The sequence below is a fragment of the Raphanus sativus genome, chromosome 1 (assembly GCF_000801105.2).
Source record: "Raphanus sativus cultivar WK10039 chromosome 1, ASM80110v3, whole genome shotgun sequence".
NCBI lineage: Eukaryota > Viridiplantae > Streptophyta > Magnoliopsida > Brassicales > Brassicaceae > Raphanus > Raphanus sativus.
Genome location: NC_079511.1, coordinates 4,210,343 through 4,234,743, shown reverse-complemented (window position 1 = coordinate 4,234,743; position 24,401 = coordinate 4,210,343). Strand labels below are relative to the sequence as shown.

At 36.9% G+C, this 24,401-nt stretch overlaps 6 protein-coding genes and 1 non-coding gene across 10 annotated transcripts; 4 read left to right on the top strand and 3 right to left on the bottom strand.

The window, feature by feature from the left end:
• Window positions 1-846: 846 nt before the first annotated feature.
• On the top strand, window positions 847-3,989 carry LOC108843285 (amino acid permease 8). The gene is made up of 6 exons (XM_018616450.2): window positions 847-1,249; window positions 1,952-2,045; window positions 2,135-2,349; window positions 2,445-2,587; window positions 2,930-3,157; window positions 3,407-3,989. The coding sequence occupies exons 1-6, from the start codon at window positions 895-897 to the stop codon at window positions 3,830-3,832; spliced, it is 1,461 nt and encodes a 486-aa protein (XP_018471952.2). The 5' UTR covers window positions 847-894; the 3' UTR covers window positions 3,833-3,989.
• A 660-nt stretch (window positions 3,990-4,649) lies between these two features.
• On the bottom strand, window positions 4,650-6,983 carry LOC108836985 (uncharacterized). The gene is made up of 2 exons (XM_018610071.2): window positions 6,043-6,983; window positions 4,650-5,740 (listed from the first exon to the last, which is right to left on the bottom strand). Exons 1-2 carry the CDS (start codon window positions 6,693-6,695, stop codon window positions 4,996-4,998), a joined length of 1,398 nt encoding a protein of 465 aa, XP_018465573.1. The 5' UTR covers window positions 6,696-6,983; the 3' UTR covers window positions 4,650-4,995.
• A 2,442-nt stretch (window positions 6,984-9,425) lies between these two features.
• LOC108833118 (ergosterol biosynthetic protein 28) lies at window positions 9,426-11,797 on the top strand. Of its 2 annotated transcripts, XM_057006016.1 has the most exons (4): window positions 9,426-9,533; window positions 9,602-9,811; window positions 11,125-11,331; window positions 11,457-11,797. In XM_057006016.1, the coding sequence occupies exons 2-4, from the start codon at window positions 9,697-9,699 to the stop codon at window positions 11,522-11,524; spliced, it is 390 nt and encodes a 129-aa protein (XP_056861996.1). In that variant the 5' UTR covers window positions 9,426-9,533; window positions 9,602-9,696; the 3' UTR covers window positions 11,525-11,797. The 2 variants fall into 2 exon arrangements, with proteins under 2 accessions (XP_056861996.1, XP_056862000.1); XM_057006020.1 differs by lacking the exon at window positions 9,426-9,533 and having other exon boundaries at window positions 9,584-9,811.
• A 1,870-nt stretch (window positions 11,798-13,667) lies between these two features.
• LOC108832830 (branched-chain-amino-acid aminotransferase 1, mitochondrial) lies at window positions 13,668-17,235 on the top strand. Its single transcript, XM_018606363.2, has 10 exons — window positions 13,668-13,736; window positions 13,976-14,058; window positions 15,074-15,248; window positions 15,334-15,510; window positions 15,756-15,887; window positions 15,956-16,054; window positions 16,154-16,270; window positions 16,355-16,450; window positions 16,929-17,041; window positions 17,121-17,235. Exons 1-10 carry the CDS (start codon window positions 13,683-13,685, stop codon window positions 17,233-17,235), a joined length of 1,161 nt encoding a protein of 386 aa, XP_018461865.1. The 5' UTR covers window positions 13,668-13,682.
• Window positions 16,813-16,894, bottom strand: TRNAS-AGA (transfer RNA serine (anticodon AGA)). Its single transcript has one exon. It is a non-coding gene; the product is annotated as a tRNA-Ser (tRNA).
• Window positions 17,236-20,189: 2,954 nt separating the features above from the next.
• On the top strand, window positions 20,190-22,420 carry LOC130494332 (branched-chain-amino-acid aminotransferase 2, chloroplastic-like). Of its 2 annotated transcripts, none has more exons than XM_057006007.1 (10): window positions 20,190-20,423; window positions 20,522-20,595; window positions 20,690-20,864; window positions 20,954-21,130; window positions 21,227-21,358; window positions 21,447-21,545; window positions 21,620-21,736; window positions 21,805-21,900; window positions 21,993-22,105; window positions 22,183-22,420. In XM_057006007.1, the coding sequence occupies exons 1-10, from the start codon at window positions 20,412-20,414 to the stop codon at window positions 22,295-22,297; spliced, it is 1,110 nt and encodes a 369-aa protein (XP_056861987.1). In that variant the 5' UTR covers window positions 20,190-20,411; the 3' UTR covers window positions 22,298-22,420. The 2 variants fall into 2 exon arrangements, with proteins under 2 accessions (XP_056861987.1, XP_056861984.1); XM_057006004.1 differs by having other exon boundaries at window positions 20,190-20,428.
• Window positions 22,421-22,435: 15 nt separating this feature from the next.
• On the bottom strand, window positions 22,436-24,395 carry LOC130509817 (transcription factor bHLH74-like). 2 transcript variants are annotated; one of them, XM_057006011.1, is made up of 8 exons: window positions 23,887-24,395; window positions 23,627-23,809; window positions 23,474-23,539; window positions 23,298-23,366; window positions 23,132-23,203; window positions 22,941-23,060; window positions 22,764-22,851; window positions 22,436-22,676 (listed from the first exon to the last, which is right to left on the bottom strand). In XM_057006011.1, the coding sequence occupies exons 1-8, from the start codon at window positions 24,346-24,348 to the stop codon at window positions 22,654-22,656; spliced, it is 1,083 nt and encodes a 360-aa protein (XP_056861991.1). In that variant the 5' UTR covers window positions 24,349-24,395; the 3' UTR covers window positions 22,436-22,653. The 2 variants fall into 2 exon arrangements, with proteins under 2 accessions (XP_056861991.1, XP_056861994.1); XM_057006014.1 differs by having other exon boundaries at window positions 23,627-23,806.
• Window positions 24,396-24,401: the final 6 nt, after the last annotated feature.

Below are 24,401 nucleotides of genomic sequence, written 5' to 3'. Positions count from 1 at the left end.
AAACATTAATTGTAAAAGAAATTCCCGACTTTGAATAAATCAAGAATGAAAGAAAAAGGAACTAATGCTAAGTCAAATGGTATACAAGGGAAAGAAGTGAAATGGATATTTTATTATATCTATATGTGAATAGAATGTTTATGGTATATGAATCCTTCACTTATTTTTTCATGTAAAATAAAATGGAAATGATATTAAATATTTATTTATTTTAGTTTTTAGTAGAGTAAAATTAATATTTCCATTAGTTCTTAAATATTACAGAGTATTATAACAGAAATTCGGGTTGTTTATGAAATGGTAATGGTGAAAATAAATGAATGGATATAAAATATGATAATATTGATTACTATATAAAAATAAATGAATATCTAATTCATATTGAATGGTGCGTCTATACCATAAGTTAACTAACTCGCTATAACATATATAGTAATTCTATAAATTTATAAACACGATAACTTAATTAAAATTTCAATCTTAATTTAGAGTTTTTAGTGTAGTTTCAAAGTAAATCTTATTTAGTTGCGGTAATTGATTTGTTAACTAGTGGAGTATTTTTGTAATTCTTTTCATTACCATTCAACTACTTTCAGTTATCCTCATTGTCATAAATGTAATTTATCTTCTTATCTTAACTATTCAAGGTTTTCAAAACAAGTAAAAGCAATTACACAGCAAGAACCACAACAAGTCAAAATTCAAATAAAAGATACCCAAAATAAAGATTCTCTAAAATGAATAGTATAAGATTCAACGTACAGGAATGCTCCTTCCACATAACCTTGATACCTGTGCATATATAAATGGCTCTCAGTATACTTTGTAATACAATGTGCCAAGGACTCTCAAAAGACTTGTGTCATTTACTATCTTCTCTTCTCTTTTCTTTTCATGTCTCCCTCTCCCCCTCCCACAATGAAATCCTTGGACGCACTCCACAATCTCCCGGCGGTGGAGTCCGGTGACGCTGATGTGAAGAACGTCGACGATGATGGCCGAGAGAGGAGAACGGGGACGTTTCTGACGGCGAGTGCGCATATTATCACGGCGGTGATAGGCTCTGGAGTGTTGTCTTTGGCTTGGGCTTTAGCACAACTTGGTTGGGTGGCAGGAACCGTGATCTTGGTGACTTTCGCCATCGTCACTTACTACACGTCCACTTTGCTCGCCGATTGCTACCGAGCGCCGGACCCCATTACCGGAACACGCAACTACACCTATATGGGCGTCGTTCGAGCTTACCTTGGTATGTAATTCATTTTTATACTTTAAATCATTTTTATCAGCATTATTCAAAGATTCTTGTCAGTTTTTATATAGAATTATGTTTTTGATGAACAATTAGTCTATAGATATTAATATTTTTTGGTATTATATGGTAACAAATATTCTTGTGAAGATGTTTTTGAACTTTTTTCCGTTTTTGTCATAAAGATGGTTCTAGGAAAAAATTAAGATCAAATTAATGTTTTCTTTCAAGATCAAAGTAATCAACAATTTTTTGTGTATCTTATCTGTTGCGGAACTTATTTGTGGTTCTGGATTTTTTATTTTTATAATTCTGCATGCTCTTCTTGGTAATATATATGAGTTAATTATCAAAATCTACAACATCAAAATAATTATGGAATTTATCTTTTTTTCCGAAATTACTTAACGAATTGAATTGAATTGACTATCCGTAGGATTATCCCATTAATGCTATCATTAAATTTGATAGTTGGTCTCCCAAATTTTTTTTTTGAATTCTAAACGAGAGAAGGATCCAAACTTATCCACAAGACAAAAGATTATCTGACTTTTTAGCATCTAAAGATTAATGACCATATACAATTTCGATGATTAAGTCTTGCTTCTTGTAATCGCTGCTGTTGATTGAGAAAAACAAAAATTAATATGTAATTTAGAAGAGTAACTAAGTTTTTTAATACATATCATTAAACGACAGGTGGTAAAAAGGTGCAGCTATGTGGACTAGCACAGTACGGTAACCTCGTTGGGGTCACTATTGGTTACACCATCACTGCTTCCATAAGCTTAGTGTAAGTCGCTACACAAATACTTGTAACTTATTTCGATTACAATTTTTCTGATGGTAACTAAAACATTTGTGTTGTGTTTCGTTGGTTAGAGCGATTGGGAGAGCAAATTGTTTTCATAAAAACGGCCATGGTGCGAAATGTTCTGTATCGAATTATCCATACATGGCGGGTTTTGGGCTCCTCCAGATTTTTCTAAGTCAGATTTCTAATATTCACGAGCTATCCTTCCTCTCGATCATCGCCGCGGTTATGTCCTTCTCTTATGCCTCTATTGGTATCGGTCTGTCCATCGCCAAAGTGGCAAGTACGGTTTCATTTCCTTTCTTCAACGTTGTTTAAATGTTTACATGCAACTTCAACGTTCGAGCTAATGGTGGACGTTGTATAATTATGTGGAAGGTGGGAAGGTTGGTAAGACAACACTGACAGGTACGGTGATAGGAGTGGACGTAACTGCGTCTGATAAAGTGTGGAAAGCGTTCCAATCGGTTGGGGACATTGCGTTTTCGTACGCTTTCACCACTATTCTCATTGAGATCCAAGTATGTACTGCTTCCACTACCGTTCATTGAATATTTGCATCTACAGAGTAGTCATTATTTATTATGTATTTTTTTAGAATTTGGATCTAGTAATGTTTTTTTGGTAGGTAGAAGTAATCTCTAACTACCGATATGGATCTATTAGTTAGAGAATATGGATCCACCACTTCTATTCTCGCTTTCACCAAAAAGGGATATAATTTATAAAGACGGTGGTGCCATTTACCTTGAAGATAAGATGTTACTATCAATTAGAGTAGAAGCCTAGTAGGCATGCATATACGAAAAAAGCATTATATACGTGAAGCTCAAATATGTTATATATTTTTTTCTCTGCTGCAGGACACATTGAGATCAAGCCCACCAGAGAACAAAGTGATGAAAAAAGCAAGTCTTATTGGAGTCTCAACCACAACTGTTTTCTACATCTTATGTGGTTGCATTGGGTATGCTGCGTTCGGAAACATAGCCCCTGGTGACTTCCTTACCGACTTTGGGTTTTACGAACCTTTCTGGCTCGTCGATTTTGCTAATATTTGCATTGCTGTCCATCTAATCGGTGCCTATCAGGTAAACTGTAGCATTAACAGTTTTCAAGTTCATTAAATCTCAAAAACAAACGTATCATTGATAAACAATCACAAAAGCAAAACATTCACCACATATTAGTAGTTTTACATAAATAACCGTGTTAGAAATTTAGATCAATAGTTGAAAAGATTGTAGAAATAGAGAGTTACTTTGGTTATAAAATACATTTATTTGCTATTTCTAAAAGTTAATGATATCTTCTTAATCCTATATTAATATCATTCGCAGGTATATGTTCAGCCCTTTTTCCAGTTTGTTGAGAGCAAATGCAACAAAAAATGGCCTGAAAACATTTTCATCAACAAAGAATACTTGTGGAAGATACCATATCTCGGAAAATGGCGTCTCAGCCCCTTCAGGCTGGTGTGGAGGACATGCTATGTGATTTTGACAACACTGATAGCAATGATATTCCCCTTCTTCAACTCCATCTTGGGTTTGCTCGGGGCGCTTGCCTTCTGGCCGCTAACAGTTTATTTTCCTGTGTCAATGCACATGGCTCAGACAAAGGTTAAGAAGTATTCGGGCAGATGGTTGGCGCTGACCCTACTCGTGTTGGTTTGCTTGATTGTCTCCGCCCTAGCTGCAGTGGGATCCATCGTTGGCTTAATCGATAATGTCAAGAAATACAAGCCTTTCAAGAATATAGACTAAGTTACTTATGATGGTGATCTTTGTAACTATTTTATATGGACTATTATTTCTTTCTAGCAAAGTATCTTATCAAGGGTGGCTTCAAATAATGTTGTAAACAATACTCTATTTTGTTTTATGTAATATTTAGTACTCCCTCAGTTTCCAATTTTAAGTAGTTTTGCTTAAAAACACAAATATTTAGTTGTTATTTAAAAAAATTATCATTTAATCCAATTAATTTAACCAATTATAAAATGTTTAACATTTTTTGACTGTCGTGCTATGATTGCCGGAGCCTCTCCTTGTTCCGCACTTCCGCCCGTTGGCCCAAAATCAAAACCGCCTGGAATCCCGAGGATCTAAACTACGTAAATTGTGAAACAAACTTTTTTTTCTAAAACTCTATGTGGTGAAAGACTATCTTTGAAAACTCTTTGATGCAAACGGCCTCACATAACAGTACAAATCTGCTAAAAAGACAATACTTCAAGATAGTATCTAAAAACACAATGCTTTCTATCATACAGAATCAGAACCCAATAGTTTCTCAGTTTCTCTATACATTAACGAATTCAGAAGACAAAAATATCTAGTAAGGAGATAAGTAGCCCGTACAAAGAAGAGTTTTAAGTGTTCCATTGTCTGAAAAAGATGGAAGATTAAGGTATGATAGTGTGAAGAAGATGGGTTCAACCCAAACATTCATTTTTCATGAATACAAAAGTGTAGCATGTTCATCTTTTTAAACAGGCAATACAAAACTAATTTCATTTGTAGTTAATTATCAGAATCTAACCATGGACATATGCTCATCCAACATAAAAGAAGAAACAAGGGAGCAACAATCTCATGTGTGTTTTACATCCAGAAATTCCAAATGATTTTCTTCTAAATTTATACAGTTACATAATCAAATCAAAGGAAAAAGAAGAGTGACAAAGAAACTCACTCTTCACCTCACTCGTAAGACCCAAACCCAAAAATAAAATGGTGAAAAGCCAATCCGAAACCACACAGAGTCCAAAAACAAGAAACTCACTATATACATCCTATTTTGTTAAATGCCTTTTTCCAGAAGATTTTTTCAAAAAGAAAATACTCCCAAGGCCATTTTTTGTAACACTAAACTTCCAGAAGATTAAAAACAAAAATGGAACCTTATTTTCTTTTTCTTTCCCTCTTCAACCGAGTGACTCACTGCAAAGCTCTTTCCTCATCCGTTGATTAAACAACCTGCAAGCATCCATACTAAGATCAATCGCTGCAGAAAGCGCCACGTACGCAGCTGCATCCTCCATGCAGCTAACGTGCTGCACACTAACCTCCACACAAGGTTTACTACACTTCCCTTCACCTTCCACACTCGCTGACATCACAAACCCTTTATATCCACTCCCCAACCACAACCCGTACCCATAATCCCCGCTCCCTCCTCTCGGACTGCTCGCCGGCGACGTACCTCCGCTGCTGCTGCTTCCACCGCTACGTCTCCTCGATCTGCTCACGCTACCTGCTGTCGGCGACGATCCCAGTTCGATAGAGAACTTCCCACCTCTGTGAGAACTTATCGTTGATTCCACAAGCACGATTCCTGCTCCGCTTGAACCGTCTGGGATAAGCTCAAACCTGTAGCCGAGCCCGTCGGTGGCTCCCCCGCGCTCCCTCCACGCCTCCAGTCTCCCCCACGGCTTCCACGTGCCGTCCCCGGGACGGAGGATGAGCCAAGAACCGGGGTTCGACCGGCTCACACGGTCGCTTCCAGGAGATGCAACGAAGGGAGTGACGATCGAAGCCATAGCCACTGGAGAGCCTGACAAATCGTGGACCGTTATGGACCATCCTTTACGCTCTTTCCCGGGACGTTCTCTCTCGCTCCCGAACGAGTTAAGCCAGCTCCGTGGAACGCTTGTCTCCGGCGGCAACGATCTGATCACATAAACAAACATATATACAAAAAGAGTAAAGTTTATTACTATGAATAATAAAAGTGGTTAAATATCACAAAAGAGTAAAGTTTATTACTATGAATAATAAAAGTGGTCAAGTATCCTAAAGAGTAAAGTTTATACTATGAATAAAGTGTGATAATAATATTTCAAAATAATATATGGCGTTAGATCTTATGTTAAAAGCGCATTTCGATTTGACTCCTGGGGAAAATCGTAAAATTAGAAATTTTTAAATAACTAAATTTCCGACAAATGAGGTGAGATTGGTCGGGAAATAACCTCGATCTCATAGTACGATCGCCGGTGGTGTTCCGGCAACTGAATTTGCAAGTGAAAACCGGCTGACGTATACTCCCTTGAATCTGAACCACCTGAGGACTACACTCAGGCTCCCCCTCGAACTGGAACACGAACCTAGGATCAGGCTCCGCCTTAACATTCAGATGAAACTGAGTCGTCGTCGTCGTCGACGACTCTTTCCCCCCCGCTCCTTTCCCCACCGATATCCACCCGTTGTGGAACACGCACTGCTTCCCCTGCGTGGCAGCAGCAACTAGATCCAGCAACGGCACGGAGACTTTCGCCAGGAACCCGCCGGGGTTCACGCCGCACGCGCCGCCGGCTCTCCCCCTGTAGACGGTGATCTTGAGGCACGGCTTTGAGGCGAAGATGGATCTGGACGCGAGGCGAGCGACGTCGGAGCTGCTGAGGTGGAACGTGGCGGCTAGGGTTTGGAGGATCTCCGGGAAGTGAGCGGTCTCCGAGGGAATGTAGGGGATGGCCGCGGTCTGCGGCGGGAAGTTTTTGAGTTTAATCTTGCAGAAACCGGTGGAGGAGGAGGGGTGCACGACGGAGCTCGACGTCTTCGCCGCTTGAGGAGATTTCAGAGCTAGGTTTCCGATCGTGAGACGGACGAAAGGGCAAGGATCCATTTAAGGGTTTTCAAGGGAGGGAGAGAGGAGACTAAGGGTTTAGGGAGTGAGAGACATTAATGGCAGGAACTGAACGATGACTTGAGAATTGGAGAAAAGAAAACAGAAGGTGACGAGTAGAAAAACGCAGCGTTTTAATGGCGCCGCTGGATTTTAACGACCTAACCACCAGCGAACGCTGTTGTCTTCTCTGCTTTTGTAAATTGCGGACTCTGGTTTTTTTTTTTAAGTGGGGCAAGAAGGAAGCAAAAGATACATTTTTTCCATTCCCTCCTTTCTTTCCTTATATTTTTCGGAATTGCCTAATAAAGTCCTTCTTCTCTCCAAACATATAATGATTAGCCCCCGGTATTATTTACTAGCTAGGTGACCCAACTTTATTGAACGAGAGAAAATGCAAACATTTTGCCTTAAATAGCACATTTACTTATACCAACCCAACATATTAAATAAATATTTTCAACACACATGTACTTATTCACAATTTTACATTATAAATTTATGATTATACACACAAATAAAATCAAATAAGACAATTTTTAATTATCTAAAGCCTAAAATGTTTGACAACAGACAAAAATTGGGCTATAAATAATATAAAATCAAAACAATGAAGTCTATTAGCTAAAATTGTTATAATGTGACACTTGTTTTGCAAATTTTCTTTTAAAAGTTTTAAACAATTTATTTAAGAGTTTTAAATGTGTACGAATAAAAAAGGGTAAATCCGAAATATAGAGTTAGTTGAGGGGTAGAGAGAAAAGGCGTTGGAGCACAGCTGGGAACAGGCTGGCAAGCGACGCCAGCTAGGATTAGAGGTTGACGCTGGTGTCCTCTCTCTCTCTTGAGTCTTAACTTTCTCTCTCTACCTGATCAGTGAGTGACCAACCACACAAAACGTAGGCCCCCACTTCATTTAATTTTACGATAGTGCCCTTAATGGCTTACGTGTAAGTTCGCGGCTCTTTGTGCATTGATCGGGGGAATCTTTCCGTCTCTATGCGGAGCTCACGTTTTTGTGTCAGTCACATAGTTTTTTTTTTAAATATATTTTTCGTTTTGTTGTTAATGGGCCGCACGAATGAAGGTCCAAATAATGTTTATTTTATAGTCGTTCGTTAACATTCAACTCATCCAAGCTAAAATCCAAACCAAAATCAAATTTAAATACTGGATAGAACACCATAGCAGAAATGGTTAAACGTAATTATGTTGTTGGTAAAAAAAATGCACGCGGATATAGACGATGATGCAAAAGGATGCCTTTGTTCTCTTGAGTGACTGAGTCTATAACCCTAAATGTTACTATATTCAAAAGAAGAAAACAAGGGAGCAAAATCCAGCTATCATCCACGATCCTCGTTCAGCTTAAAGTAATAAACTAAGCTAACAAATACTTAATTGAATCTAATCTACTAGTAAACGTGCACGCATATCTCTCGCCCAATCCCCAAACAATTACAATACTACTTTAATTCGTATATTAAAAAGATACGAAATGATTATAAAATGGAAGAAGAAGCTCTGCAATTGGTTTAAGAATTGAATGACGAGACTACCTTTGCAGTAGAATAAAAGTGTGACTGACTATTTGACGTGATTTCTTAAAGGACGGTTTCCTCGGAAGTGTAAACACGTTAGAAATTTGAGAATTTTATATACAGAGGTAGAACAGTTTCGTTGGTTCAAAAAATCAGGAGAGTTGTTTTTTCTAACAGACTTTATTTAAGTTTATGTAGAAAAGGTTTGAGTTAAAGAAAAATTATATATTTTAATGACCAAGAGAACACTTCGATGTGGTGTAAAAGTTCAAAAGACTATTATTTCCCATGTGTGTCTCAAAGATTTGTAAGAAAATATTTAGAGATACATATGATAGGAATATTGAAAAACACAGTGTATACACAAGTACTTGGATATAATACAATATCTACAAATACGTGGTTAAATTCAACACTAAGTTTGAGTAATAGAATAGCCGTTTGCCGTTAAAAAAAAAAAAATTCAACACTAAGATGAGATTAACAAGTTTACGAGTTACCAGTTACGAGTTACGAGGGAGGCTATTAGCTACGTAATCTCCACAATGTAACATGAACAACGCGAAATCCCTAGACTGAGCACAACATCGTAAGTATGTAGTAAAAATCTATAACTATGTATTCAGTTCGTCCACGAGTGAAACACGATAACTGTGATAAAGTTTCTCGTCGTGAACATCTACTAATCATAATTAAAACACGATAACTGTCATAAAGTTTTTCTAAAAGTTTATTTTGTGTTTCACAAAACTGATTTTGTAAACATGATCTGTGTTATGCTTATTGGAAACTGACAAGGTGTGTTGCACAAAAAAGGAAGATGTGAGGTAAGATGTTTACCAAAATGTATTATCCGGGTTCGAATTTTGCTGGCTACTGAGGAATTAATATTTCAGCATTGTCAGAGAACCGACACATGAGCTGAAAACGTAAGCTGCAAACACGTGATTAGTCTGAATCCATTTATGTGGGGTCAGGATACCTCTGTATAAAAGTAATAAAAAAAAGAATCAGATAAGTGAATTGTAAACAACTGTGGTGGTTGAGCAATAAGTTTTGTTTCGGATTATTTTGTTCTATCCGAGTTATAAACCGAAATTTAAACCAGTACGAACTGGTCTAATAGCTATTACTTGAAGGAACTTCGGCTATAATATGGAAAACCATTCGATTCGCGCTGACTACTGGGGTATTCATATTCTTTCTCCTGGGAAATAGGGTTATCCACACCCACTACCAATTTTTTTAGGCTGAAGTTTGAATTTCCATTTCAAATTGATTAAAGAGAGTCACATAAGTAAGAATCTTTTTGTGTGTTCTTAAAACAAATTATTATAATAATAAAATATATTTTTAAAATTATAGGGATCAATTGAGTCATGGCGGAATATCAAAAAACAAAAGAAACGCATCTGAAGAACACACAGCACAGAGAAGGAAGCAGCTAAACGAAGAGGAAGATGAAGGCGTTAGGGTATTGGCTAATGGTGGTTGGTTCACTGAGATTAGCTTCAGTTTGGTTTGGTTTCTTCAACATTTGGGCTCTTCGTCTCGCTGTCTTCTCTCAGACCACCAGTTCTGTTCCCTCTCTCTCTCTCTCCCTCCTTATTATTAACCTCCAATTTCAGAATTGTTCTCAATCGATTTCGTTCTATCAAATTAACTTTACTTTAAGTCTCCCAGATTCTTAGTCATACTTAAGTCAGTGGTGAGTGGTGACTATGGAGAGGGCATGTAATGTGTTTTTATCGTTTCAGAGGATCTTGATTTCTTGCACGGGACGTTTTAGGTTTTTCGATTTCTGTGACTTTAGGCAGAGGGAGGGAGGGAGGAAGGCATCGTGTCTTTCAATACAGATCCAATTTTGGGATCCCTAAGCTTATAATGCATTGAAGAAAACATTAATGAAGAGCTAAGCTAGTACATTGCATATTGTTTTGCATTCTTTGAACTTATTCATGATCTTTTGTAGCTGCTTTTTTCCTTTGCTTGTTCATGTTCCTTTTTAATTGGAAAAGTTGTGGTAGTAAGGACTGAAAGCAACGGATGCTCAGATTCACTAATTTGATTCAGGCCTCGAGCAAAGAGTATAATGTTATCCTTTAGACTAAAAGGCGGTGCCATGTGTGTGTGTGTGTGTTTTTTTTAAATTTCTTGATCATTATGGCTTCTTCTTCATTTTTATGTCTCCAAGATTGGGTCTTCCTTGCAAGTTGAGATTATATAAATTTATAGCTTATCTTTGTTTGGGACCCGAGAAATTTATTCCAGCTCTTAGGAAGCTCTATATTGATGTCGATGGTTAGCTCTTTGAATCTGTTCGATCACTAGTTGTGATAATTCGTAGGATTCTATATAAATCAAAGAGTTTTGTAGCTATTGCGAGGCAGTAACTTTATAAAGAACAATATTTGAATCAGGTCTATATTTCTCAGTGGGTCTGCGACTATGGACCTTTTATGAGAAAAAAGATTCGGTTAGTCAGAATATGTAGAAAAGAGAGATTACTACCATAAGAATAGCAAACCAAAGCAGCATATCCAAGAAAGATAAGCTATGTACAATTCAATTCCTTGGTGATGGAACTTTTGTAGGAAGTGGACCACCATGTCTAGAAATTAGGAAGGGGGGGGGGGGGGAGAAGTATTTGGATATAGAATTACTTTGTTTTTATTACAGTCTACAGAGTCCAATGCACAAATTTTTTTTTTTTCTTGTGGAATGATCAGTATGCAATTTTTTTCTTTAATATAAATCAATGGCCAGGTGAAGTGTGTCAGATGCTCAGTAGCAAATTGATGTTTCTCTTTTCCTTTGTAATTTATGGTGCTTAATTTCGGCAAAGGGAGTAGGTCTAAAAGGGAGAGTTATGGAACATTGTTTTGCAGTGAGTGAAGTTCATGGACGTACGTTCGGAGTATGGACACTCCTGACATGCACCCTCTGCTTTCTTTGTGCATTCAACCCCGGGAACAAACCGTTATACCTGGCTACGTTTCTCTCATTCATCTACGCCTTGGGCCATTTTCTGACTGAGTACCTCTTCTACCATACAATGACCGTCGCCAACCTCTCAACCGTGGCCTTCTTTGCAGGTATTGTTTGTGGCAAATCACCAGACATTAACATCACTCACTCCTTGTATTCAATCAGTTAATGTAGGTTGCATTCATTGGGTGAATGATCCTCATACTGCGTTTATTTTAAATGGATTTAACAGGCACGTCGATTGTGTGGATGCTCTGGGAGTGGAACTCCCTTGAACAACCGCACTCCAAACTTTCTTGATGTTTTTTCAAGAAGACATGTAACTGATTATTTCTTCTTTGAAACTTTTTTCTAAGAGTTGGAATCATCTCCTCCGGCTTTTTGCTCGGATTCCTAAAGCTGTTGATTTATATTTCATCTTCCATCTTTGATAAGAGTCTTAAGGAGACTTGTAGGACTTGTCATCTTCTATGGCTCAAAGTTGTCAAATCATGTATTGTATGACATCTACTGCAGCTGAATTGATTGTTTTCACTTGTAATGTTTTCCAATTGTGAGCGATAAATCTTTGTACGGTCCCTCTGAAACTAGCATCATGTTTAGAGGTTGTTACACAGTGGAAGTTGTTAGTTGGGAGAGTAATTATGTGAAAGAACTTTTTTTTTTTGATAGGGCATTCAAAAACTTTGTTGTTTACAAAGGCAGTCTCCAGTGGATCCATTATAGATACTTTGAATTTATATATACACCTGAATACCTGATAAGTAAAGTTGAGCATGTATTTGCTGTCGTATAGACTATAGACAGTGGTAAGATACATGCCCTTATATTCGTATGTCTTGCGCAAGATGGGATTTATAGAATGATTTATCTTCTTGACTCTCGTTATTGCAGCCCAAAGAACTCAAATACTTAAAACCCCTAAGTCAAGACTGTACCGTACAAATCTTTTCACAATCATAATTCATAAATATTTAGAGTGTGATTTGAAAGCATTTTTAGCGATAAAGAGTAAAATATATTTCTACTAAGTTACTCTAATTTTATACCCAATCAAGTAAAACTTGTTTTCAGCCTATTTTTCTTTTTCTTTCATTTTTTACCTTTTCCATTTTTTACTCCACTGAATACCAATCACATCCTAGATATATTGGTTCAACAGATTTACAACGGTTATGAAAATAAATAAAAATCTATGGGGATTTTGTGATGTATGTACTTTTTTTTTTTCATAACCATGCGAATTTAGCCAATGTTAATAGATGGATAAATGATTTGGATTTTTTTGTTGTTTTAACACAACTTTTATTAAATTTAAATTCAAAAATTACAAGGCAAGAGGAAATCAAAACATCTTCTTCAAGATGAAACGTAAGCTATAGCAAGGAAAATACTAAGGTTTGGATAGTTTACTAAATCAATTTTACAAGTTGACACCCAAAGTTTTTATGTAACCAAAATATTTCATTTTCATATCTCACATCATTTTCAGTCATCTCACCAAACTTTGCTAATTTTAGTATGCTTAGGTTTTGTCAAATACTAATATTTCCCATTAAGTAAATAACTTGTCTTTTGATATTATCAAATCAGTATGATACATCGGACCCGTGGTTTGATAATTAATTACTAGATTATACAATTAGCTATAGTTCAAAGGTATCAGTCATACAAATTAATCAAATGCTAAACCTCCAAATAGCAAACCTTTTAAGAAAAATCTCTAAAGTCATCGCAGGCAGTGGATCAAAAAAATATCATCCCTTAGTTGAGAAATGTTACTACTAAGAGCAATCACGAAAGGATCCATACCACCTACAATCTCATACTTGTCCAACTTTTCTGCATCTATCATGCATGTAGATATTCAGCGAATTCTCGCAACCACCCATATATAATATATTCATATACTTTCGACAATATTGTAACGAAAATGAAGACAATAATATAAATGGGATGGCCTCAATAGCATATAGCATTATCAAAAATAGAGTAGTGGAAAATCTCATTTAATTGATGAAAAGAACTAAAAGTTGGTACACATTTAGTTCCCCATTAATATTTTACGTGACATGATAGAGTCAAGACTCAACTGTAACCACACTTTTTCAATTTCTCGCTACTAGGAAAACAAATTGAATACCATCCAGACCAAAGCACGAGTACACGACATATCTTTTGTACATTGGTGGTAATGGTAAAGAAAAGTTATGGTTTCACAAAGTTAGTATAAATACAAGTACTAATAGCAGTAAACATAGTTGTAATTGCCTCTATTGTCATCTACTCTCTCTATATTTATATCAGTGTTCCTGCTTTGTAGTTTCACGAATATTTTCTTCAGAGTTAGCACAAGCTCATTATTCTTTTTCTATAACCTCTGAAAATAGAATCATACAATAACATTTCATCTTAAGAGTCTCAGTTTGGTGCAGACGAAGCTCATACAACATTTGTCATGGCTCTTCGCTGCTTATCTCAATCTTCGACAACTTTCTCTTATCTCTCTAAGGTTTGCACTTTCGTCGAATAAAACGTTATACTCTTATTAACCTTTTAACAAAACTAAAAGGATTCTACTCTTCTCTTCTATACAAGAATGAAACAACTACTTTAGTCAAAAAAAAAGAACGAAACAACTACAACATAATTTGCTGTATGTACAATATATATGTATTTTAATAATAAAAAGGAGATTTGGTTTCCTTTAAGCTCACTGAGCGCGTTTTACATGTAAATGAAATAATACAGATCTGTGGATTTCGTATGCATGGGACCAAGGCAGCAGCTTCGGTTGTTGAAGAACATGTTTCGGAGATGGTGGGGACAGAGCGGTAATTACTAATTCGAATGCAACAACGTTTGTTCTTTCTTTTCATTATCACCACATACATTATCACCACATGCATTTAAGAATAACAAAAAAAACTAGGGAGTATGTTATTCATTTTCTTTAGTAAAAAAAAGAATAACATACTACGTTTTTGTTTTGTTTGTAAAAGGTTACTAAGAACATTATTATTGGTAGGACTGACAAAAATCCTTCAAATTTTTTGTTTTTAGTTTTCTGATTTAGAAAATAAAAATAAAAATCAACCAATCGCGGTCACCATGTGTAGTGAGACTCGCAAACAGTACTAAGGACACATTGCAAATGTTTTTGAGTTAATTATTTTTTCTTTTTATCCTTCTTGGTTCTGCTGCTTTTCGTGGTTTCCCCTCTTCTTAAGATTCACTTAAAGACACCAATAATGTTGTTCTAACTCCCTATATTTTATAAATATTATATATAGATTAGATATGATTAAATCAATCATAAATAAGTTTATACAACTTGATTGGTCAAATTGTATATCTAATAAATATAGGTGTTATTTTTTTGGGTCAAAAAATATAGAAGTTATCTAGAAATGTGAAATTACCTATATTTTAAAACAAAAAAATATCAGTATGAAAAATAACATAAAGCAAAAGCAAAAAAGTAGATGCTAAAAGTGAACTCTCCTATTTAATTGAATTTTGTGTGGCCTCAAGCTACCCTGTCATCACTCATCAGTGTCATTGGTTCAATAGTTAAAGTTCAACCCATTCTTTCAGAAGGACTAAAATAAAAGTTTACAACAAAAAAAAAAACTTAAATCAACCGTTGTGTTTAGATTAAAGTCTATTATCCTACTACGTGATTGCGATGTATAGTTGTATGATTTATATGTCAAAATATGTGAGATGATAAAAGGAGAATATATTGTTGGAAATTTAATTTTTATTTACGTTTAAATTTGATAATTTTCTAGGCCAAAATTATCTTATGTTTTTTTTGTGTGAAAACAAAATTATCTTATGTTGCAGTGTGGATGAAGATTATGCTGATGTGGATTGGGACAACCTCGGATTCAGTCTTGTACGGACAGATTACATGTTTGCCACCAGAAGTTGCAGAGAAGGAAACTTCGAACAAGGTTGCCTTAGCCGTTACGGCAACATCGAGCTCAACCCTGCTGCTGGAATTCTCAACTACGGCCAGGCAAACCTTCAAAACTCATCCGAAAGTTACAAAAATATCCTCACACAATAAACGATTTTTAATCTTTTCTGGTGGATTTTTGTAGGGACTAATCGAGGGGATGAAAGCTTACAGAAGAGAAGACGGTAGGGTTCTTCTCTTTCGTCCAGAGTTAAATGCCGTGCGTATGAAGAAAGGAGCAGAGAGAATGTGCATGCATTCTCCTTCTGTTCAACAGTTTATTGAAGGTGTTAAGCAGACCGTTCTTGCAAACAGACGTTGGGTAAACATTCAATCTATACATCTTTGTTATTCATTCGATACTTAGGAGCTATAGACAATTTAGTATAAAAAAATTGAAAAATAGTTTTTTTTCCACAAATTTGGAGACATGTATTATTTTTAAAAAATTGAGGCTATATTTCAATATTTCACTTACTCCTATGTTCAGGACCGGTTCTGCCTAGATATCATCTTTGGTTTAGTTATCTTAAAGGCTCAAGGTTTTTTTTTTTTTTTTTGCATTAGGTTCCTCCTCCGGGAAAAGGCTCCTTGTACCTAAGACCATTGTTGTTTGGAAGTGGAGCAAGCTTGGGTTTGTCTGCAGCATCAGAGTTTACGTTTCTTGTGTTTGGTTCTCCTGTTCAAAACTACTTTAAGGTCAGTGCTTTTCTTCATTTTTCACACAAAAGATCAATCTTGATTTTGAATTTTGATTGCTTGTACAGGAAGGTACAGCAGCACTGAATCTCTACGTTGAGGAGGTGATTCCACGCGCGTATCCTGGAGGAAGTGGTGGCGTTAAGTCAATTTCTAATTACGGTCCAGTAAGTTAAAAACACTCATGTCATGGTTCAAGTACTTAAAAAGTGTTTTTTCACAAGTGAAGTGAGTCTTGTGTTTGGTAATAAACTGTAAAAAAAAAGGTGCTTGAAGTGATGAGAAAAGCGAAAGCAAGAGGGTTTTCGGATGTATTGTATCTGGATGCAGAAACTAAGAAGAACATAGAGGAAGTTTCTGCTTCTAATATATTCCTTGTCAAGGTAAGAGGGGAACTCTTTTTTCAAGAAACAAAATAATGCTTCTTTTGTAATGTAAAATATTTGAAGTATCTTGAGTGTTTCCAGGGGAATACAATAGTGACTCCAGCTACAAACGGTACGATTCTTGGAGGGATCACGCGAAAGAGCGTAATCGAAATTGCTATTGATCTTGGTTACAAGGTTAGTTTCATCCCTCGTCTGTTTCTCTAACTCTGCCTGCCCACTTGAGGCAAAACAGAGCATACACACACTCACTTTCTGCATAATTTGCTTTATTTAAATTTACATAGTACACTTAACTAAAGCTAAATCACAGAAAAAAAATCACAGAAAACTTACTTGGAAACAAAGAAACATTGTGTCTACTGCTCTGTTTCCTACTTTGTTGCAACTCTTCTGCTCTTTTTTTCTTGAATGTTAAATTGGATTCAAACTAAAAATATTTTTACAATGAATGCAACTGTTTTTGAGTTTTTGTAAACCTGATATTCTACTTTGCTAGAGAAAATTTGAACAACCAAGGGCTGAAATTGGTTAAAAACCGTGAACGGCAGGATTCGAACCTGCGCGGGCAAAGCCCACATGATTTCTAGTCATGCCCGATAACCACTCCGGCACGTCCACTTTTGTTTCAACTCCTCTGCTCTGTGATGGACAGGTGGAAGAACGAGTAGTTCCTGTAGAAGAACTAAAGGATGCAGAAGAGGTTTTCTGCACTGGAACTGCCACTGGAGTTGCTTCTGTTGGGAGCATCACGTTTCAGAACACAAGGTCTCTTCTTCTTCACATACATGGATACTACACAGTTATATGCTTAGGATTCTAAACTTATCTGTTGATAAATCTGCAGGACTGAGTACAAAGTGGGGGATGGGCTTGTTACGCAGCAACTTGGATCTATTCTTGTCGGAATACAAACTGGTTCTATCCAAGACATTAAGAATTGGGTGGTGGAGATAGATTAATTTGAAAGAAAAATAAATAAATTGTTATGTTGCGCTTCACACATGTGTTTTTTTTTTCCAACATTCCTTGCATCCCTTCCACAGTACAATAGTATCACAACATTGGGTAAATCATGCACTGCATTATCGTATAACTTTTAGCTTTCAGATCGATGTCAATGGACAAATTCTCTCCGTAGCAGGTGACCCTACAGTGTTTTTCTATAATCTGCGAAAAAATTACATAATTCAAATTTCATATATAGATGTAGAAGCTTTTAAACTGTAACCATACTAATACAGTAATACTAAAGTGCTTCCACTAGTTCAGTTTACCTTTAGGATGTATAACTTAAAAACATCTGATGCCACCAAAAAACGGCCCAGATTCCCGTGATTGAAAAGCCTAAATACGCCTAATTAAAAGTTAAGGTTTAGAAACCCTTAATGATTTGGGCCGTTCCGGATTGATCTTTGTTTCACAACTCTGTTTTTGAAAACTGGCCTTCATATATTAAAATGCAAAAGAAAAATAAAACACATACAAGCCCAAGCTTAAGTTTAGTTTTGGCTAATATCCAATAAAGCCCAAGAAACACATATTAAAGAACTAAAGCCCAAGTGATGAGAAGTCCAATGGCAAGATTGAGCAGGTGAAGTTGAAACGACGGTGGAGAGAGGTAGAGAATGATCGAGAGTTTTGTTTCTTTGCTTTCTCCGCAAGAATTCAAGACCGAAGAAACCATAGCTGCGACATCGCGGATGAGGCCCGTGGGTTTGCATGTCGAAGGCTCTGGATGCGGTTGCGCACCTGTTTGTCAATGAGAGAGAGTATAACTTCCGGAGATTTGAAGATTTGCTGATGCAGTCGATTGTTACGCTCCGACCAGATCCAATAGACCGTCGCTTGCATTGCCAGTAGAGAGAGACGTCGAGAGTCACGATTTGAGTGGAGAGCCTGCAGTTGTGAGACTGTATCGGTCCAGGAAGTGAAGGGTTGAAGGCCACACCTTTGTGCGACAGAGGCGGACCCAGCTTTATAGAAAGGGGGTCAGCTGACACACCTTAAAATGTATATAGTTCATTTGTTAGGCAAGAACAATAGAAACTCGTTAGCTCTGATGGTTTATTTTCCTTTGACTGACACACCTAAAACAGGGTTCAATCCCACTTGACACCAAATTTGTTTTATTTTTTAGTTTGTATTTAAAGCCCATTTAACTTTTGACCCAGATTTAAATAAATGCTGGGTCCGCCACTGTTGTGCGATTCGGCTCCAGATGAACTCACTGTAACTACACTCAAAGAAAAAGGTGATTCCTGCTTTTGTGATCAGTATTACACAGCAAGCACTTAGGATCAACATTTAATCCCCAGCTGTTTAATCTGTCTCTTGTAGGACAGCGGTTAAGCAGTACTAACCAAGTGAGGAAACTATGGCGAGGGATATCGAAAAAGAACCAGACAATTTTGGCCCAGGGGACAACAGGCTGATTTCCTTGTAGGTAAGAGTATACTTCACCAGTTCTGTACTTCATAGATAACCTTCTTTCTATTTCCCAATCATAAGAGTCTTCACAACTCTTCCACGAGTAAAACTGATTTCTTGGAAGAGCCTTGTGAAGAACCATAAGATTATCACCGAGGTTGACGACCAAGCCTTTCATGAACTCAGAGTTCATTTTTGCGTGGTCCCAATAAGTTGTGCTGGTTCTCTTTAGAGTTTTTTTTTTCAGGTGAATATTTCCATAGACATATTCTACTCTCTTTCTTTTTTCCAGGTGAATATTTTGTCTAATCTCCTTTGAATCATATACCCACTTAACGTAACACTACGTTCTCACCCTTATTGGTTTGTCGAACTTCTTTTGTAAATTTCATAATAATTCATTCGACTAGATATGACAAATCGGATTCAAATGTTTTGTCAAAGATATTAGGTTCTTATGAAAAGTAAACGAAGAAGGGGGTGAGGAGACAGAAGCCACTTTTGATACCCCCACCATATGGAAAGGGACATGTTACGGAGGAAAAACGTTGTTATCAAGTAGAGAAAAAATGTTATTTCTCTGACGTGGCTAATCTCCACTAGCTTTCGTATTTATCTCCCAATTCCATAATCATATTATAAACACTGAAACGTATTTCAAAAAAAAAAATATATATATTATAAACACTGAAACCATTTGAAATTTCTAACGGGCTATACAAATGGTGATGGACGAATGATGTGGAGAGGACACATCGAACGGAGGTTGTTTATCCGACAAAAACGTCTGCATCTGACGTGGCTATCACTTTTCAAGCCCCCCCCCCCCATAGTATTTGGAGCTCCCATCATGGAAACTGTAAATCTAAATTGTCTTTGAAGGTAATCTATTTTACTACTACTGTATGTGCACAAAGAAACGGACCAATAGCAATCCAGACAACGCAATTGATGTGAGTTTTTGACTACTTTTTCATTAAAATGCCCCGTCCATCAATGACACATACAAAGGATAATTATTATTATCTTTGGTAATTTTGTCTTTGGTAATTGTCAAAACAAAGGATAATTATTCTCTTTAGATCGAGAACTGCTAATTATTCTCTTTGGATCGAGAACTATAATAGGCTAATTAATCACTTTGTAAACAATTCAAAAATAGGATTTCTCGTTTTAACATACACCACATATTTTCTTTTCTTCTTTCATTCATTCACTTACCCCACCCACCACTAAAACGAAACAAGAACAAAGGTCCGTTGATTTCGTTACAGAAAGAGCCGTGTAGATTTAATCAGGTTGATAGACACAAGTGACGAAGCCGAAGGAAAAATAATAAAAAATAATAACACAAACACACAAAGATAAGAACTCTTACCAGTGTCCCCACCACTTTGGATTAAAAAAAAGCAAACTAAAAAGAACAAATCACAAAGTTTTCCAGATAAAAGCAGACATACTTCACATAAGCTTCGCAATCACTTACGTGTTGAATACATATGATTTGACACTGTTCTTGGTGGTTTCATCAACTTCTCTTTTTTTCTTTGGTAAATCATTAAAAAAGAAACTGTCTCTCTTTTTATTTGTTTCCACTTTATCAGATCAACAGAAACATCTTTGCATAACCAAAGACAAAGTCTCTTCTCAACTGTGAAGATGATCAAAACAATCTCATCTCTGCGCAACAGTCTGGTGTTACCTCTCCATGTACATATTCGTACGGTATTAATCTAATATATTATTATCCATACAAAACTCAACATCTCAGATGCAAAAATATATTTGGCTAATGTTATATTTTTTATATTTTCACAGTTGCAATCTTTTTCCAAGTACAACGTACAAGCTGCCTCAGCGTTGCAAGAGGAGCGTAAGAAACCTACTCATCAGTAAGTTTGAATCCATCTAATATAAGCCTTTACCATCATTACATTATTAGAAAGCTCTGTTTTCACAGTCCTTGTTTTTTTTTTAATTATGTAGAGATGATGATGAGTATGCGGATATGGATTGGGACAATCTAGGGTTTGGTTTAACTCCAGCGGATTACATGTACGTCATGAAATGCTCAAAAGATGGCGAGTTCACTAAAGGTGAACTTAGTCGCTTTGGTAATATTCAGCTAAGTCCTTCTGCTGGAGTCTTAAACTATGGACAGGTAAGTAAGACTCTTCTTGTTGTAACCCTCCAAACGTTTCTTGATTTTTCTTTTTTTTTTTTGTCTCTGATACTTTCTACTATGGACAGGGGGTATATGAAGGTACAAAAGCACAAAGGAAAGAAAACGGAAAGCTTCTTCTGTTTCGACCTGATCAAAACGCTGTCCGAATGCAGATTGGAGCTGAACGGATGCTCATGCCTTCTCCTTCTGTTGATCAGTTTGTTGATGCTGTTAAGCAGATAGCATCTGCCAACAAACGTTGGGTACAAAACGCTTTTCTCTTTGTTTAACACATATTATCATTCTCTGAAGAGAGTGTTTCTTTTGTGAGTGAGTTTGTGTGTGTGTTTTGGTTTTAGGTTCCTCCTCCAGGGAAAGGGTCTTTGTACATTAGGCCTCTGTTGATGGGAAGTGGTCCAATTCTTGGTTTAGCACCTGCACCTGAATATACATTCATTGTCTATGCATCTCCTGTTGGTAACTACTTCAAGGTATCATCCTCTCTTTCTCTTCCTGTTTAAGCTTCTCTTCAGTTACAAAATAACGATTGGTGAGTCTTTTCTCTACTGGTTTTTGTAGGAAGGTGTCGCTGATCTTAACCTCTATGTCGAGGAAGAGTATGTCCGTGCAGCTCCTGGTGGAGCTGGAGGCGTCAAGAGCATCACAAACTACGCCCCGGTAAGTGTTGAAAACCCATTTAGTTTCCAAAGATGAGAGTCAACAACACGTTTTTGATAAAGAATGTGGCGTAGGTTTTGAAAGCACTAAGAAGAGCCAAGAGTCGTGGGTTTTCAGACATTCTTTACCTTGACGCTGTCAAGAAGAAGTATCTTGAGGAGGCTTCTTCTTGCAACGTCTTTGTTGTAAAGGTAATAAATAATATTACATATACTGTGAACTCTATTAGCTGTATCTCCCCTAATATGACTTAGTTCAGGGTCGGACAATCTCAACTCCTGCCACTAGTGGAACAATCCTAGAGGGGATTACTCGGAAAAGTGTGATGGAGATCGCAAGTGATCAAGGTTATCAGGTAACACACAACTCAAAAGCTGTTTTTTTTACCTCAGAAGAACCAACAATAATAAAGTCAGATAAGTTTCTTCACACTTGGGATATGATCAGGTAGTAGAGAAGGCAGTTCATGTGGATGAAGTGATGAATGCAGATGAAGTTTTCTGCACCGGAACTGCTGTAGGAGTTGCTCCTGTGGGCACTATAACATATCAGGACAAAAGGTAAAACAAAAACCAAAACTCACAATGCCCTTAAACAAAGACTTGGCCTGATGTAATAATCTTTGTGCAACATTCAGAGTAGGGTATGAAACTGGGGATGAATCTGTCTGCCAGAAACTGCGTTCGGTTCTTGTAGGTCTTCAGACAGGAACCATTGAAGATACCAAGGGATGGATTACATGCATCAACTGAGAAACCAGTACTTATCAAACCTTATACCACAGAGAGATTCACTCTGCATTTTATCAAAGCTGTGTATACACAAAAATGAAGAAGTCTGTGTAAATCTATAATAAAATAAAATATATTCTCATATTCACTTGGATAATGTAAAAATAAAATGTATTCTGATTCCATATTTTAATAAATGCATTCTTGGTTGAGAAAGAAAAAACAACTGAGAATCCAAATCATGCTTGTTTTTTTTTTGTTCAGAAAAATAATAATAACATGGAAGAACAGATATGATACTAAGGCCAAAGCCTTCTTCTATACAAACTCTTTCTCTCTTCAAATTTTCCTTGAACTCATCTCATACATGGAAGGTACTAGAGTTCTGGTTTCAATGGACCTAAGACAAGAAGAAACTATCAATAAAGACATAAAAGGAAAAGACAGAGAGATGGAGAGAATCAGGTTTGTCTAGCTATATAGTTACCATTATTAGGTGAGAAACTAGACATAGTCGATGGATTTGAGACGAACCCCATTTGGTAGAGGCTTTGTAATTCACTTTCTAGTGTTGTCTACACGAATGAGATGAACAAAAACGTGTTAAGAGAAATTAAAGTGGTGCTAAAAGCATAATATGTTTATTTCTGATGTTGTTACTTGCCTGAGGTAATGAGTTGTATTGTGGATTTGTGGTGGTAGAAATGTTCTGCATCGTCCCTTGAAAACCAGTGAAAGGATTCAGCCCCAGAGTAGGAGTGTTTCTGTCTCTTGGTTGCAGAAGCTGAAGGGAGAAAAATGCAGGTTTTAGTACTGATTCATAACTTGCAAAGGAGAGATTACGAGCTTTCTTACATCTTTAGCAAGAATCCTGTCTATATCAACGTTGAGTTCTGGATTCACCGTGGCGAGTTTCATAGACAAGAACTGGAGAGAATGAAGCAAATGTGACACAGAAACATCAGAACCAAAACCTGGAGGAGACTTAACTTGAGCGTTATGGGGATAGTTTCTTAATTACCTCAACCTGCTGTTGCAATGACTGAACATAGTTGATGATTTCATCAAGCATAACCGCTTTGCCAGTGATCTAGAAATCAATCATCATTAACCACAAAGACTTTTAGCTGACTTTTTACTAGAAAATGAAAGGAAGTTAAGACTGCTAAAAAAGCCACATTTTTTTAACTCCAGTACCTTGTTGCATCCAGGAACAAGCTCTTGAAGCAGTCTCATCCTTTCACTGATCTTTTCTCTTCTAACCTTCACCAGCATCAAAACATCTCAGAACCATTGATTGGCAGGAAAACAAAGAGCAAAATTACAATAATCAAATAGTATAATCATTACCCTTTCTGCAAGACTGTGACTATTAGTGGCTTGACCTCTTCTTGCCCTCATATGAATGTAGTTTTCTTTAGGTGCTTCTTCGCTCTGTGAGCTCTCTTTGTTCATCATCTTCTCTTTACTCTGATCATTTTTGTGTTTCTTCTGACTCTGAGGCTCTTCTTGAAACTCCTCCACAGCTTTCTGCTAATTTTAAACAAGAATCACTTTGTCTCATCCACAAACCACATCAAAAGCTTGATCAGAATCAAACCAAAACATACCTTGTTCCATTGTGATTCGGCTACTGGTTGCCTTCTTTTTCTGTTTGAGGAACCATCACCAAGAACAACATCATCTGAAACCTGGTGACCATCTCCAGCTCTGATCAATCTCCCAACACTTTCCTCTTTCTTGTCTGAACCAAGAAACTGACCACCGCCACCACCTCCACAATCACCAAACGGACCAAGACTAGCAGGCATGTCATGGTAACCAGAACCAGAACCGGTTTGGTAATGAGGGAAGCAACTCATCCCTGGATTATCCATAGCCGCCATTGAAGGGTAATGAGAGCTAGAGAAGCCACCACCACCAACACCAACACTGACAACTGGATCCCAATCTGCAGAAGAGAAGAAAGGATCTACCTTTGCATACAAAGGCATTCCAACTCTTGAGATCCCATTTTGATCATCTCCTCCATGGTTTAACCCCATCTCACCTTCATTACTCTCTCCACCCATTTCCTTTCTGATTCAAACCCTCAAAACAGACTTGAACTTTGGTTTGCTTCTTT

What these genes read in the sequence shown, in the direction of transcription:
- LOC130494332 (XM_057006004.1), top strand. Translation starts at nt 20,363, where the DNA reads ATGATCAAAACAATCTCATCTCTGCGCAACAGTCTGGTGTTACCTCTC. An exon ending in CGTAAGAAACCTACTCATCA is followed by an intron (nt 20,596 to 20,689) that starts GTAAGTTTGAAT and finishes TTAATTATGTAG; the next exon opens with AGATGATGATGAGTATGCGG. An exon ending in CAAGTGATCAAGGTTATCAG is followed by an intron (nt 21,901 to 21,992) that starts GTAACACACAAC and finishes GGATATGATCAG; the next exon opens with GTAGTAGAGAAGGCAGTTCA.
- LOC130509817 (XM_057006011.1), bottom strand. Translation starts at nt 24,348, where the DNA reads ATGGGTGGAGAGAGTAATGAAGGTGAGATGGGGTTAAACCATGGAGGA. An exon ending in CCGAATCACAATGGAACAAG is followed by an intron (nt 23,810 to 23,886) that starts GTATGTTTTGGT and finishes GTTTAAAATTAG; the next exon opens with CAGAAAGCTGTGGAGGAGTT. An exon ending in TTGTTCCTGGATGCAACAAG is followed by an intron (nt 23,367 to 23,473) that starts GTACTGGAGTTA and finishes ATTGATTTCTAG; the next exon opens with ATCACTGGCAAAGCGGTTAT.
- LOC108843285 (XM_018616450.2), top strand. Translation starts at nt 895, where the DNA reads ATGTCTCCCTCTCCCCCTCCCACAATGAAATCCTTGGACGCACTCCAC. An exon ending in CGTCGTTCGAGCTTACCTTG is followed by an intron (nt 1,250 to 1,951) that starts GTATGTAATTCA and finishes ATTAAACGACAG; the next exon opens with GTGGTAAAAAGGTGCAGCTA. An exon ending in CTATTCTCATTGAGATCCAA is followed by an intron (nt 2,588 to 2,929) that starts GTATGTACTGCT and finishes TCTCTGCTGCAG; the next exon opens with GACACATTGAGATCAAGCCC.
- LOC108833118 (XM_057006016.1), top strand. Translation starts at nt 9,697, where the DNA reads ATGAAGGCGTTAGGGTATTGGCTAATGGTGGTTGGTTCACTGAGATTA. An exon ending in TGTCTTCTCTCAGACCACCA is followed by an intron (nt 9,812 to 11,124) that starts GTTCTGTTCCCT and finishes ATTGTTTTGCAG; the next exon opens with TGAGTGAAGTTCATGGACGT. An exon ending in AACCGTGGCCTTCTTTGCAG is followed by an intron (nt 11,332 to 11,456) that starts GTATTGTTTGTG and finishes TGGATTTAACAG; the next exon opens with GCACGTCGATTGTGTGGATG.
- LOC108836985 (XM_018610071.2), bottom strand. Translation starts at nt 6,695, where the DNA reads ATGGATCCTTGCCCTTTCGTCCGTCTCACGATCGGAAACCTAGCTCTG. An exon ending in GATCGTACTATGAGATCGAG is followed by an intron (nt 5,741 to 6,042) that starts GTTATTTCCCGA and finishes TTATGTGATCAG; the next exon opens with ATCGTTGCCGCCGGAGACAA.
- LOC108832830 (XM_018606363.2), top strand. Translation starts at nt 13,683, where the DNA reads ATGGCTCTTCGCTGCTTATCTCAATCTTCGACAACTTTCTCTTATCTC. An exon ending in GAGATGGTGGGGACAGAGCG is followed by an intron (nt 14,059 to 15,073) that starts GTAATTACTAAT and finishes CTTATGTTGCAG; the next exon opens with TGTGGATGAAGATTATGCTG. An exon ending in TTCTTGCAAACAGACGTTGG is followed by an intron (nt 15,511 to 15,755) that starts GTAAACATTCAA and finishes TTTTTGCATTAG; the next exon opens with GTTCCTCCTCCGGGAAAAGG.